Below are 14,185 nucleotides of genomic sequence, written 5' to 3' on the forward strand. Positions count from 1 at the left end.
CAAACAAACTCTAAAGTCAAGTTCTCCGAAGGCTGATTTTCTATTGCAGATTTCGATGCGTCATACTCTGCTGGAAGAGACATCAAAAGATAGACAATACTGTCCATGTCACTCACTTTCACGCCACACGATTTTAGTTGGGCAATGAGCTTGTTCACTTCATCAATATGCTCCTGCATGGATGAGTCCTTTTTCATTTTCAAAGTTGAAAGTCTCTTTCTAACCAATATCTGACTGACCGCTCCTTCTCGAACATATATCGATTTCAATTTTGCAATTACTTCAGCACAAGTATTTTCTTCCGAAAGCGAAACTAAAACTTTATCACTAAGAAATGATAACATCAAGGCATATGCCTTCTTACTCGCTAAAAGTTCATGAGCTTTCGAAGAATCCGCTTCACGTTCCAAAAACATCTCTAAATTCGTTGCTGCGAAAACCGCTTCCATTCTCCTGCACCACAGAAAGAAATTCCTTCCGTCAAAAGGCTCAACGGAATATTTTATCTCGTCCCCCATGTTACTCCGCTACTGCAGTGATTTAGTAGCTGGGAAAAACTTAGAACTAACCACGCTCTGCTGTTGAAAGGTTGTGTAAAGCAGAGATTCAGACAGCTGAACATAAACAAATACGTTTAATACGAAACATGGGGACACACATACAGCAAAACATAGAGAAAGTAGTGAAGAAGCCCTGATAAACAGACTGCGGCTCTTTAAATAGAATAGAGGGCAGATTTTCAGTATCCAATGATGTTTCTCAAATAGCAATAAGCTTTCTCCAAAGTCCGATGGTGGATTAAAGAAGAGATTTTGCGAACTCCGTGGAAAGCTGCAAATGTCTTTTCCAATAAGATGTAAGCACAGTTCTTTCTTTTAAACCAATGGAGAAAGCGATTACATTCAACAATTTTAGTCTTTTAAATTTATTCGTTCATAATCGTTGAAGTGCAAAAGATAATGATGCTTAAATGAATTTTTACCCTGATAAATTTTAAGAACATTGATATAGTAACTATACAAATTCATTTTTTTTAATTATTAATTTATTTTTAGTGTGGGGATTTTCAAAACTTATGACCTATATATTTTTACAGTTAATCTACAGTTAATCTCTTAATACAGTTTTTTTTTTCTCTCTGAGAGACAAAAATTAGCTCTTTTCCTTTTAACAAACAGCGTTTTTAATTTCAATACTTTCAGTTCAAATAGAAATTTGTTTTGAGATTTCTGAATCCAGATTAAGTGCAATGAAACAAAACCAATTTGCAATGAAGTTCAAAACCAAAAGTCAGTGAAGAAATATATTGACACTAGAATGTTTATAGCACAATTTATTATTTAAACCCCACTATTATTTTGCTCAACGATTACTGTATGCCTATTATGAAAAGGTTTCACCAGCATTCAAGTACCAAATCAAGCTCAAAATACCATGGACTTAAAATTTCAACTTGAGCAGTGCAATAGTCTAATTATTCTGCCAGCTTTCGGTCAGTGCTCAACAGGAAAGAAAACAAAAACAAAAACCAAAATAGTCTAAAACGCTTTGACTTAAAATTCCTTTCTATCGTTGCAATACAATACAAATTGAATTTAAAAGCAAATAATCAATAGGGACGGATGGGGCGGGCAAGTCTCCAGCAACAATATTTTTAGCGGTCTTTCATTGGAGTGTGCAACTGTGAACCTCTCTCGTTTGAAAAAATAAAAAATAAAAAAATCTTTTGCATAAGTAGAATAACATCGTTTTTAGCTCAGACGGATCTTCTGTGAATAGAGCGTTGTTAAAAATCACTAGACCCAAATTCTCCAAACGTTTTTCATGGCAAACGAGTTCCCTTTCGACTCCAAGCGGCTTAGCCTACGGATATACGAATGTGCTACTCTATTGAAGATATATTTTTCAGTATAAGCAAATGGTTATGTTATTTATTTACTAACACTAGGATTTAAATTTAACTAGAACTGAATGAATTATTTTTCTGAGTTTTGAACATTTATTCCCCCAAGTGCTTACGTACAGTAACGAATTACATTAAACTATTCCTTTTATTTTTGTACTTTTATTTTTGATTATTTGGGATACTTTCGCACAAAATATTCTATTTTGACACTTGGTAGCAAGATGATATCTATAAAGTCTCGAATTTCGTGTGTTTTTTTAGAAGGTTTCATTTCAATGTTTAATGGATTTTTTAAAGCAGTACTTTTGTGAGAAGTACTGAACGGCTATTTTCAATACCGCATGGCTTTGCCATAGTTCACAAATTAAAAACTAATCATATTCAACCCAAGGCATCCTTTCAGGATAAGAAAATAAAATATTTGCAAGAATTTTCCCGGATAACATAAGACTAGGGGCAGTGGACTGGTATCTCTACCAGTAGAAAAATCAATGCGCAATTCACGAAAAACGAAGGACTTCGCAATGGTCTTTCTAATGACAGATAGATAAGCACATGGCCTCTCTTATTATAAAATTATGATGGCGCGTACATAAATTAAGTTTCAATACCATATTAATGGCATAAATTCAGCGATTCATTTAGATAGTTAAATAATTTAAGTAAATAAAATACTAACTTTAAACTTTTTGAAATATTTTTCAAGTACTGGGATTAAAAATAAAATAAATATGCCAAAAAAAGAGATGATTTTATATTAAAGGCTCGCATATAAAAATTCAAAGATTTTAACAAGAATACATAAGTTTCAACTTTAAAGTTAGATTAATAATAGCGTGATAAAATGACCATACTATTTATCTCAAATGAATCATTTAACATTATAGAACATATTTTTCTGATGTAAATTTGAAATTTCAACGGAATATTTACTTTCAAAACATATAAGAAAAAAAATTGCTTTGATTTTGAAATCACATTTTTCTTTTCATAGAGCATTAAACAATTTTGACTGCTGCAGATTTTCCACGAGGTATAATGTAACACATTTTCTTGCATGTTTTAAGCGTCTGAAACCGTAACGTTTTTTTTTTTTTTATTATTATTATTTCTCCGCATTTTACAAATTTGTATAATGTAACTTTATTTCACGGTCAAAAGTTGTCTCTATTTACTCCTTAAAAAAGATTGAAATTATTATGATTGACATTTTGCTTAACAACTGAATTACGAATTCAGGATACCTTTCTAAAATTTGTAGTTTAACCTTAATCTCATAAAATGTTTAGTTGCTGATAGTATGAATATTCCAACTATCTATTTTACTGAAATTTTTTTCCACTTTATACCCGTTCAAACCCCTTTTTGTGCATAATATTAAAATACCTAAAATGATGTTTGGTGTTAATCAAAGCGCGAACAAATTAAGGTACATGAGTTTTATCACAAGCAAAAAGAGTAAAAATAAGAATGTAAAGAAGGATGGGGATTATATATCAAAAAATATATGATTTTTATAGAAATTGATAAATGAATTGCGGTAACTTTGGTTCGCAAAACATTTGAGTCCCTTATTCCTAAACATCCCAGTTGAAAAGTTTGTTTTCGTAAAAAGCAGTGGTTTAACAGGTTTTGCATTGGCATTGAAAGGGTAGTCAACCACTGCATACTAACGAGTATATAAACCAGAGATCAATAATGGGGGGGGGAATGGTTAGCGAGTATCAGTAACTCCTTTTCTGAGCAATAAGGTATTAATATCACTGGAGCTAAAATTTGGAGCTCCGCCTTGAGGGCACTTCTTTGGAATATTTGTATTTTGTGGTACTAAATATGAAAAGTTTGAGTTTTGAAAAAAAACAATAGGGCATCGAATGCAGAATTTATAATGTGCCTGCTTTTGTGTAAATAGTCAAATTAACAGAATAATATTGTGTCTTTTTCTTTATTCTTGAGGAGTTGGTATTTTCCTTCACAGATAAAGCTTGGAGGGAGAAGATCACCTGAACTTAAAACTTTTTCTCTTGTTCTTTCTAAAGATCTATATTAAAGTTTTATTTATTTCTTGAGTTTGTACACTTTAAGGTAATTTCTCGCCAAATTTTTGGATCAAAAATAAGCCGCCAAAAACATGCCAACATGGCAATATTTCAATTACTTCTCGCCAAGCCCATAGACTTCAATACATGTACTTAAACTTTTATTTAAAAAAAAACTGATAAACTGCAACAGACTTGAAATTAAATACAATTCTTATCTCTTTATCTGAAATTGTTTTGTTATTATACTGCTAGAAATTTTTAATTGAAAACATTGAAGTTTACAACAACGTTATATTTTGCTTTCAATTTATGAAAAAACTTTCACTTTTTCGTTATGAAACTTACCACTCATTGCTGAAAATTGGTTCCTTTCTGGATATCTTTGGAATTGATCACGGATATAAGGAGGGCTGTTCACAGTCTAAAATAAAAGAGAAACTTTCAGTTTAATGTAATCGAAAATCAATATAATCTTAACATATCAAACATCGTCCAGACATTTTTTTAATAACAATAAAATTTCTTTTACCCTTACATTTTACTAAAGTCTAAATTTCAAAAGCCATGCTGTACAACTCACCTTACAGTTTTTAGACTCTCCTGAAAATTAATGTCCTTTGAAATGCATTAAAATTTTATGAGAAAAATATTGAACGAAGGAGTAAACTTTAGTGTAAAAATTGACTCAATGCGAGTAGTACTTACTTTGAATATACCGTCAGCCGGGATAACTTCGTTGAGTGCGACATCCTTGGCGATTTTAGAACATGATGATATTTGGCGCTCTATTAATGGATAAAATCAGCTAATAGATGCGGTAGCTCTTTGTGCAATGATAACTCTCCTGCATCTATTAGCTCGTTTTTTAAACTTTAGTGGAACTTCATACCCTCGGCTTTCAAAAGCCGGCAAAGTTGTGCCGGTTGACTGTGAGTAATTATGTTGCTTCTGTTGCGATCTGAGCAAATATTGCATTGCGCGCTTTTACTATTACTAATAGTTTATTAATTTTCCACCAAATATATTGTATTTGGGCGTACATTTTTCTTCAGCAACAATAGTAATTTGAACTTAATTTACTTGGGAGCACAGCAGAAGGGCAAAATTAGCGGTTACTACCGGCCACAGGGCGATTAAATGAAAAAAAAAGGCAATTAAAAAATCACCTGTTAATGGCTATCTTAAAAATATTAATTAGTGACCATGAAGTAATAACAGTGTTTAGGATTTCTTTCTAAATACAATTGCTAGAAAATAATTTCTTTAAATTATTAATTTCATTTTTTTTTTCTTAATATCATTTTGGGCGATTCTTGAAAAAATGTCCCGTGCGTAAAGTTTTTTATTTTTTCCAGCTAAACAAAGCCTTAAAAAATAATGCTGTTGGGGAATAATACATGCAATAATATACTATGAAAGTATAACAGTTACTCCCATATTTAATTAATAGTTACTTGAGTAAAATAAAAAATTTAGTGTTACGCACGGGACATTTTTTTCGAGAATCGCCCTTTAGTACTTTGTTTTTTAAAAAATGATCCCTATTTTAAAAAATGGCTAGCAATGAAATTGTTACTACCAGCCTCTGACGACTAAAAGAATTACCCCAGTTTTACCCTTTAAGTTCAGCACCTAATTTTTACAGATTGGACGAAATTTCAGACTTTTACGCGTGAATATAAATTCTGATGGATATAGGGCTCCTGTTCTTCTTTTGCCAGAAATGCAGCCTTTTTAGTAATCGGAAAAAAAGAAAAACAAACTGAAACAAGATGCACACGTATTAATATATCATATATGTTATTTTTAATGCCTTATAATTATCATATTCAGCAACCTTGCTGCAGTCCAGTAATGTAATTTAGCTACATTTCATCAGTTGCATTTCACTTTGTTAAAGCCTCAAATTGTTCCGATTTTTATTATTTCTTCTGTCCTACAAATTTTAAAACTTTTATAAAATGTTTTACTTTCAGAATGTTTCTTAGAATTTCTTTGTACTAAATTAATGTCCTGGTACATATCTGATGTTTGAAGCTAAAATAATGCTTATTCATATACTTAACTAAAACTATATTATTGAATTTGAATTAACCTGCATATTTTCAATACATGAATTGCATTTCATATCACATACTGTATACATTAGGGTGTTAAAACTTCCACGACATAAAACAGCTCTTTACAGCTCTCATAACACATAAAATATTTTCATTGATGTAATTAAAACAAAAAATAATTGATGTTTCTGTGATGTATGGCTTCCAAATACCATTTTTAATTTTAAAAAAATTAATGAACTGTTTTGCAGCTTTTATTTTCATTTTTAGAGATATCTTTTTAAAAATTTAAATATGATTTTATGCATTATGTAGCAGTAGTCTGCTGTCCAATTCAAAAGCAACCGTTACTCATATTCATGACTAGCTAGAGGCCATGTCAGTCTAGTCGGAAATCAGAGGCCTGGCCTTTTGGTGGTCCGACTCGGAATCAGATTAGGATAAATCTTATAAGTTTTACGGTGGAAGTGGGTGCCCGTCGACCAAACAAACTAAAGGCCCACCTTGGCTCTCGGCGGCCCTGCTTGAATTCCAACCTTGCTTCCAGGGAGGAGGAAAAACGCAACAAAATGAGCAAAATATCTAAGAAAAACGGCCGTTTTCCCTTAACTAATGGATTTCACTTCCTTTCGACAACACTAATAAAAGCTTCTTCCGCGTTTCCTCTGTAAAATATCTCGCCATATTAAGAATCCTATCCTCACGGGCCCCAAGTACAAAACTATCTCAACCGCGGCGAGTCTTAAGTGTACTTGAGATAAAGAGGCGGAAACCATAGAATCCGAAAGCTTTAACACAAATGAATGGCAACAAAAATTCTTAGTGACATACGCAAGAAGATACAGCTAAGAAGCTGTGTGCGTGTTGTCAACAGGGGACTTCCGAAAAGCACCCTTATATCGTGTTCTTACGCGTTAATGATACAGCAGACGTATCGAGAAGGATAGCAAGGTGGAAATGTGTGGATTTTGTCTCAGCAAAACGACTTCCGATTGAAACTGACATCTACCAAATGGCTACTATGCGTCTTTGGCGGTTTTATCTGAGCGTCAAGAAATCCTTTGCAAGCATAAAAAGTTCACACATTGGGAACTTAATAGAATTTTTGTTTTCCGAGTTTCTTTCAGTAAGAACACGGATTGGAAGCTTGTTGGAATTTTTATTCCTTGAATCCTTGAGTTTGCTTCAGTAAGTTCATACATTGAGAACTTAATGAAATTTTTATTCCTTGTGTCTGTCTCAGTTGGGAGTGTTCGCTTATGAAAGGGGAAACTTGATTATGGATTTTATTTGACTAAGCACGGGGGGTTGGAGATATATTTGAAAACTTTCAGTTAAAGATTTGCTTGGTACTAACATCTATAAGTAAATGGCTGGTCTGAACGATATGAGTCTTCTGCACTCTTACTGTCTACTCTCTTCTTAGAGAAGTCCATTTCAAATGTAAAGATCTCATGTTGAAGTTTAGTAAAATACTATTTCTCACGTTTATTTTGGTTTGCAGGGGTTGCAAGTAAATTCATCCCTTGTTGAGGAATTTAATTATGTTGATTTTTTGTATTAAATTTCTGAAAGTTTTTTTTTAACATTTTAAATTTTTAATTACCTAATTTATATGCAACAGCCAGTCACCATACAACAAACTTTGTATTATAAGTCATTACCAAGGTCATTAACCTAAAATAGATTGGAGCTGTGAAACTTCAGCAGGATTTCAAACTTCCAATGAAAGACGCCTCAACTCAAAATCGGCCAGTTTTTCAAGAGAAGCATTAGGAAATTTTTATCATGATTTTAAAACCTAGTTTTCATTTTAATTCGCATAAGTCTGAGGCTGAATAACATCTTAGATTATATAATCGAATGTGGGTAATATTATTTTTAATAAATCTACAGTTTTGTGCAATTATTATGGAAATTATCTCGTATTTCATTTTGGGCTTTTGATGGAATTATTTCAAATTACCTAATAAATGCAAAAGGAGTCATGCAAAAAGAGTCATGCAAAAAGAGATGTCACTAGTACAGAAAGAACTCAACAAAATAAACCTACTACTGATATATTTTACTTCTCTCTCTCTCTATCTCTCTTTTTGGTGGCCCTTTTGCATTGGAAGTGTTATTTTACAGCAATTTGATTTCTTTAAAATTAAAATGCTCCTCCAGTAAATAAAGGGTAAAATTTAACCTGTGGTGAAATACGTTTCTACAAATGTGTCTGAGGGACTTATTCAAAACAAAATTCATCATTGCTCCCCCTTTTGCTGTTTTTTAACCATAAGAAAAAGGATTCTATCTAATGGTTTACAGAAATTTCTTTTCAATTCAAAATGCATATGTTACGTACGTAAGTGTACCGTTAGATGATGAAGTAAACCTTAAAATATTGAGATGGAAGGGAATATTTTTTTTAATGAATTTATTTTAAAGTAAGTACATTTATAGGTAGAAATAATTTTCATGTCTTCGTGTGTTTCGCATTTCAAAAGTAAGTTGATGTTATTGCGCAATAAATAATCTTAAAAAATATTAAAAATCAAATAAAATTGAGCTATTGCATATTGTGCTCAATGCACATGAGGACCTGAGATCCTAATTTAGAAAATTCTGGAAATTTAGTCCATAAAGAACTACATTTCCGATTTTTTTTTATAGATGAGAATTAAAATCATCTTACGCATCTAAAATCGACACAGAAACGATCGCGGTTTTTTTAGGATTTAAAAAAGTAAAACTATGAAGAACGAGATAGTATTCCTTTCCCAAAAACTCGATCAGTGGCTCGAGTTTTAAATGGTGACTTGCTGTAGCATCCGTATCTTCTTTTTTTTTTTTTTCTTTTTGCATAATGCTATGTGAAAAACCTAAAGCAAAAGGGAGTAAGTGCCAAAAAGGAAAATTTGGAGATAACTCTTACAATCGGTAGGAGAAACTCTCATCAGTTTTGTCCCTGCCCTGGCAGGTGCTGCTGTGCAACATGATTTAGACAAACTTTGTAATGAAAGTCTATAGGGGAGACCGGGGCAAATTTGGGACACAGGATGCACAGGGACAAATGAAATTTTCCTTATAATTCAAATGTATTTAAAATTAAAAAAAAAAATTAGTTAGCATGCTTAACAATGCCGAGAAACTACTCACTGCCACATTTCCTCTTATAGGGAAGTTGTAAACTTTTTATTATTGCTATCACTGTTATCTATTTAAGTTTTACTGCTTTGAATTTCAGGTGTAAATTATTATTCAATAGTCAATACCGGTGCATTAATTTAAAGCTGAAACGTTCTTGATTGCATGCATGTAATTTTCTTTGTTTCATTAATAAACGTTGATCAACTTTTGATTCTTTATTTAAAAATATTGCTTTGGGAGTACAGTAGGACATGTTGTTGAGGGTACAGTGAGACAGTGTCCTCTTGTACCTCCAACATTAACCTCCCACTATAAAGTAAATATATTTTATAATAGTGCAAAATATTTTAGAATATCAAGATATAAAACCAAATAATTAATGGACATTGTTTTTAATGAGGTTTTATTTAAACTATTTTCAGTAGCATTTACATACGTCTAAAGAATTTATTTACAACTCCATTTATCTGCTGATACTATTACATTACTACTAACTAATACTTTTTTATGAATTTTAATCTGGACACGTTATATATTCTGGGTTTTTGTGCTTCCAAACATGTACTCGTAGCAGCACTGTGAAATTAGCAAAAACAATGACATTTGGCGGTTCAAAAACAAAGAAGACAAAATAGCATTATTTCTTGAAGATTTCTGGTGTTTTTCTGAGTTAAAATTCTCATTTTTTTTTTCAATCTTTAATGTCTTACTTAACGTTACTTAATTATTTTCAATAAGTTAAACGGTATTTTACAAATAATATTTCATCTCTCACACGTGCTTGTCGTTTAAAAACTGCTTTCACGTGTTTTGTGGGCGAAATATATGTCAACCTATATTATATAGTAATGATATGTCGTCATAATTATGAATTAATTACGATATTATATGTTTTTCATTTAATAAAATGTTAAAGATTTCCTACGTGCATGCTTTATTTGGAATATCAGTGATGAAACCTTTAAAGACAATGAATGTGTTTTGCTCTTTTGCTTTATTTAATTAGGGGTAAAAATAAAACGAATGTTTTTTTAATCAAAAATATCCATTTAATTCATTTTATCAATTGTTTATTTCAGTCAAATAACTTTCAAATCTACATTGCAGCAGATAAATAATATCATGGTAAACACTTCAAAAATAATTCCTTGTGTGGGGTAATACAGTAAAACCTGCCTACAACAAGACTGTTGGGACCTAAAAAAATGTCGTTATAGACAGGTTTATTGTTATAGACAGTATCGTTATACACAGGTTTCACTGTATGAATGCTTATTTTAAATTATTAAAGTTGCCCTTTCTATTCTTATTATATACCGTCGCCTCAGAACAACACTAAGACATCAAATCCCAGAAATAACACTAAGATATCCTACTGGCTGATCTGAGGCGACGATATATACTCCGTTATTTCCTTATCATTCTTTCGGTGCTGTATTGAAGTGAATATCGTCTGTCAAAAGACATTGAAAAATTAAGTATTTAAATCTTCTAATGAGAGGAAGTTCAAAAAATTACATTCGTTTCAAATTTCTTTCCGGTTTGCGCCAAAAGTGTGAGAATTCCCCCACCTCCACTTATCAGCAATGTAACTTCCCTTATTGAGTGAGATGGTCGCATAAACAACAAACACGTATGCTAATCTGACAACTCAAAACGTGGAAGATAGTCATCTACCACTGCTTCCTACTCATAAAAACAGGAAGCTCCTTTGACAGCAATACAGTCTGTATCTCTCAATACTTGCCCAAGGAAGTTGAGGTTTTTACTAGTTCCACGTAAGAGGTAATTTCTAGCCCATTATAAGAGTTGATTGTTTGCTTGTACTAAGAACTTTTTCATCACTTTGGGGTCTTGGAGTGGCATTTATTCCGTGAACAGATCTTACTTATTCCCGCTGAGAAACACAGCGAGAGAGACGAAGGCGTTTGGTGAGGATTTGCCTTGTCATCAAGATTAAGTATTGTCGTCTAATTTATTGTTCGAAAGGGAGAAGTGCAGATCTGAAACACGGTGGGAATGAAAGATATAGGATCAACCAGATGCACGGATATCTTTAAGATTAGGTGTTGTGAGATTATTTACTCGCACATTTAGTGCTTTAAACGACAAGGCGTTGAACGCGTCAGTGAGTAAAGACAGATGGTGGACATTATTCTTTTAAGATTTCCCAATATATGTATAGGCTTGCAGTCTGAAGATTATTTTTCCCAAAAACAAAACGAAAAAAGACCAGAAATATTTGTTTGTCGTGAGTGAACTGGTTTTTGATGATTCTAGGTTGTTGTATAATATATTTTACATTTTCCTACATCCGTGCATTTTTCTTAGTCCAAAATATATGTTTTTCCTAAAATAGCTTTTACAAAATTTCTTCAAAAACAATTAAATTCCATAATAAATGCATTTAAATGGCTTTATTTTGTTAGGTCATGAGCATATTTTATAATCAAAATCTAATAGGACATTTATGATTTTAAAACAAAAGGGTAACATCAAAACGAAAAATAATAATAATAAAAGAATTTTTAACGAAACGTTGAAAATTGAACAAGACTACGCGATTCGGAGATTTTTTTCATGTGTTGTAACTTCTTATAGTTTGATTCATGTGCATATTTTAGTGAAAATTCCGAGAATGCCTTTTAGTTTAACCTGATGTTTGTACAAATGTATGCATAATATCAAAGGTGGAAAAGATTCTTGAATGCTGAAATATGTGTTCTTCTAATTTCTACAAATAAAACACAGTTACGCTATCACCTAAGTATGTATGTATATATATATTTGTAGATACATGTCAAATATGTTTTATTTTATTTGTCCCTCTGTTTTCTTAACTGATGCCGGCGTACTTGAAAATGGCTTAGTCTGCTTTCAACCTTGTCTAAATTTCAACTTTCCGGTCAAATAGAGCAATTTTATTTTCAGTCGTACGACGTAATCCCTCGAAGAAACTATTCCCGTGTTTCGTTTCGTTTGCGGCTTTATTTGAGCTGAGATTTAACTAAGCAAACAAAACGGCTAATGGCGGCGTACCTCAAAGTGGCTTAATCTTTCCGGCGAAATCCCTCAGTACCTCGACTTCCAGACATGTCTAGTTCCATGTCTATTGCGACATGTTTTTGCAAGCTGATTTTGGGATTCAAGTCCGGATTTTACCCAAAATAGATCAAACCCGAAGTGTATTCAAAAACATTGCCAAGCGGTAATGAAGGATGTCGGCTAACCTTTTAGGATTCAAAACACAGCTCTTTCTTTTTTCTTTGCGTTTAAAGAAAATCCTTTTTCTACGCTTGCCCCTTTCTTTTAATAAAAGATTGAAAAGATAACTGCAAAAGATGTCCTTAAGGAATTTTCCTTTGTATTTTATTGATGATTCCTCTTTTACATAGATTGTTTTTAAAGCTAAAGCTTTGAAAGTCTTAAGAATGCTTCTATCTTAAATGGACAGTCCGGTAGTAATAATATTAAAGCGAGATACGAGTTTTGTATCGCAATGAACTTGGCACATCTTGAATCAAAAAGATTGTGCAGAACCTCGTATTTGTTGGATCAAAATGATGCAAATGAGTAACAAAAAAAGTTTGTAACATTATTTTTTCATTCGGTTTTCTAATATGTTTTTACTATTATTTTTCCTCCACAATATTTACCAATAGTTTTTTAATCAGCGGTTTCATTGAAACAAGAAAAATAATTTTTTGAGCAATTTATTGGAATTTTTTCCACGTTAGAGCTTAATGTTTATTTTTGAGCGGAGCTATATCATGCATTTTTGTTCAAGGCTTCTTTTTGCCACCTTTCAGACTTTTTTTTTTTTAATTGTACAGCTTAACTGTGGCTGAGAGGGGGTGGCGTTTGATTTGTCATCTCGACACTCCTACGTAGTGGTATTTAACTTAAATGTATTAATTAAATATAAGTATACGTTATCAAATTTTCCACGCATGCAATAAATTACTGCAAAATGTGACACATAGCTCATGCAATATGCATAATTTTGTCAATTATTCTTCTTTTCTATCAAACGGCTCGAGTATTCTGAAGTTCGAAAAAAATAACGGAATAAAGTATTATAAACATAAATAGCCCAACGAATAAAGTTTTGAAAAAGGAAGCAAATTAGAACTTTTTACCGACCGTATAAAACTCTTAATTTTATTTCTTAACCAGAAATATGTTAACGGACTATAGAATTTTGATTGTAAAGCAGAACTAAATAGATACTATAACCGTTCAAATTTATAAGCCTTTTATCATCCATTATATTACGAACTTTCAAAGTGTAATGAGCTGATTTCTCAGAAGAACTTATTTATGAAAACTTATGGAGCACAAGGGCTATTCCACAAAAAAAGATCGTTTTGTCCTGCACGTGACGCTTCATATTTCATTAAAAGATCTATTTTAAAGTGAGAATGAACAAAATTTTGTTGGTTAACAAATTACAAACGTATGTGTGGTTTCTAAAGCAAAAACTTTTGCCATTACCTCATAAATTATTGCTTTTTAAGAAAATATATGAACCGTCACGTGCGGGACAAAGTGGCTACTTTTTTGTGGAATGACTCACAAGCAGTTTAATTAGTTATTTATTTGTTTTTGAACCTCATTAAAAATTCTTGCTGTCCTAAAATTATTAGCTACAAATATAGAATTGTTACTCAACTCCGACAGCTATTTTGCATGGATGAAAGTTTAGTTGCTCTTTTAATTCAAATAATAGTCTTATTTTGTTCTTTATTTTAATTTTTATCCATTCATTCAGAGAGCGAGCGCAAGGAGTTTTCAAAAATGAAAATGAGATAACGGAGCTAAAGCCCTCTCCCGTAGATTATAAATACTGATTTTGCTTGAGAAATACTTGCACTGAAAATGAATCGAAATTTTTTTATTTTAGTTAAAAGATTTAGACTAGAATTTAATTGCAACATTTGCTACAATCGTATGTTTGAAAGGAAGTCAGTCGTCAAAAAAAAAAAAAAATGCTAAATAAGAGAGAGCCAAAGTAATAGCACAAAGTGCCTAACAACGAAAAGCAT

The 14,185-nt window shown here is 32.0% G+C and overlaps 1 protein-coding gene across 1 annotated transcript in view; it reads right to left on the bottom strand.

The window, feature by feature from the left end:
* Nucleotides 1-14,185, bottom strand: part of LOC129219130 (transcription factor SUM-1-like) — a 68,180-nt gene that overhangs the window by 19,573 nt on the left and 34,422 nt on the right. Inside the window, exon 2 of the mRNA XM_054853450.1 lies at nt 4,294-4,369. Coding sequence (XP_054709425.1) covers nt 4,294-4,369 — 76 coding nt within the window. The remainder of the gene's footprint in view (nt 1-4,293; nt 4,370-14,185) is intronic.

Source organism: Uloborus diversus, chromosome 3 (assembly GCF_026930045.1).
Source record: "Uloborus diversus isolate 005 chromosome 3, Udiv.v.3.1, whole genome shotgun sequence".
Lineage (NCBI taxonomy): Eukaryota > Metazoa > Arthropoda > Arachnida > Araneae > Uloboridae > Uloborus > Uloborus diversus.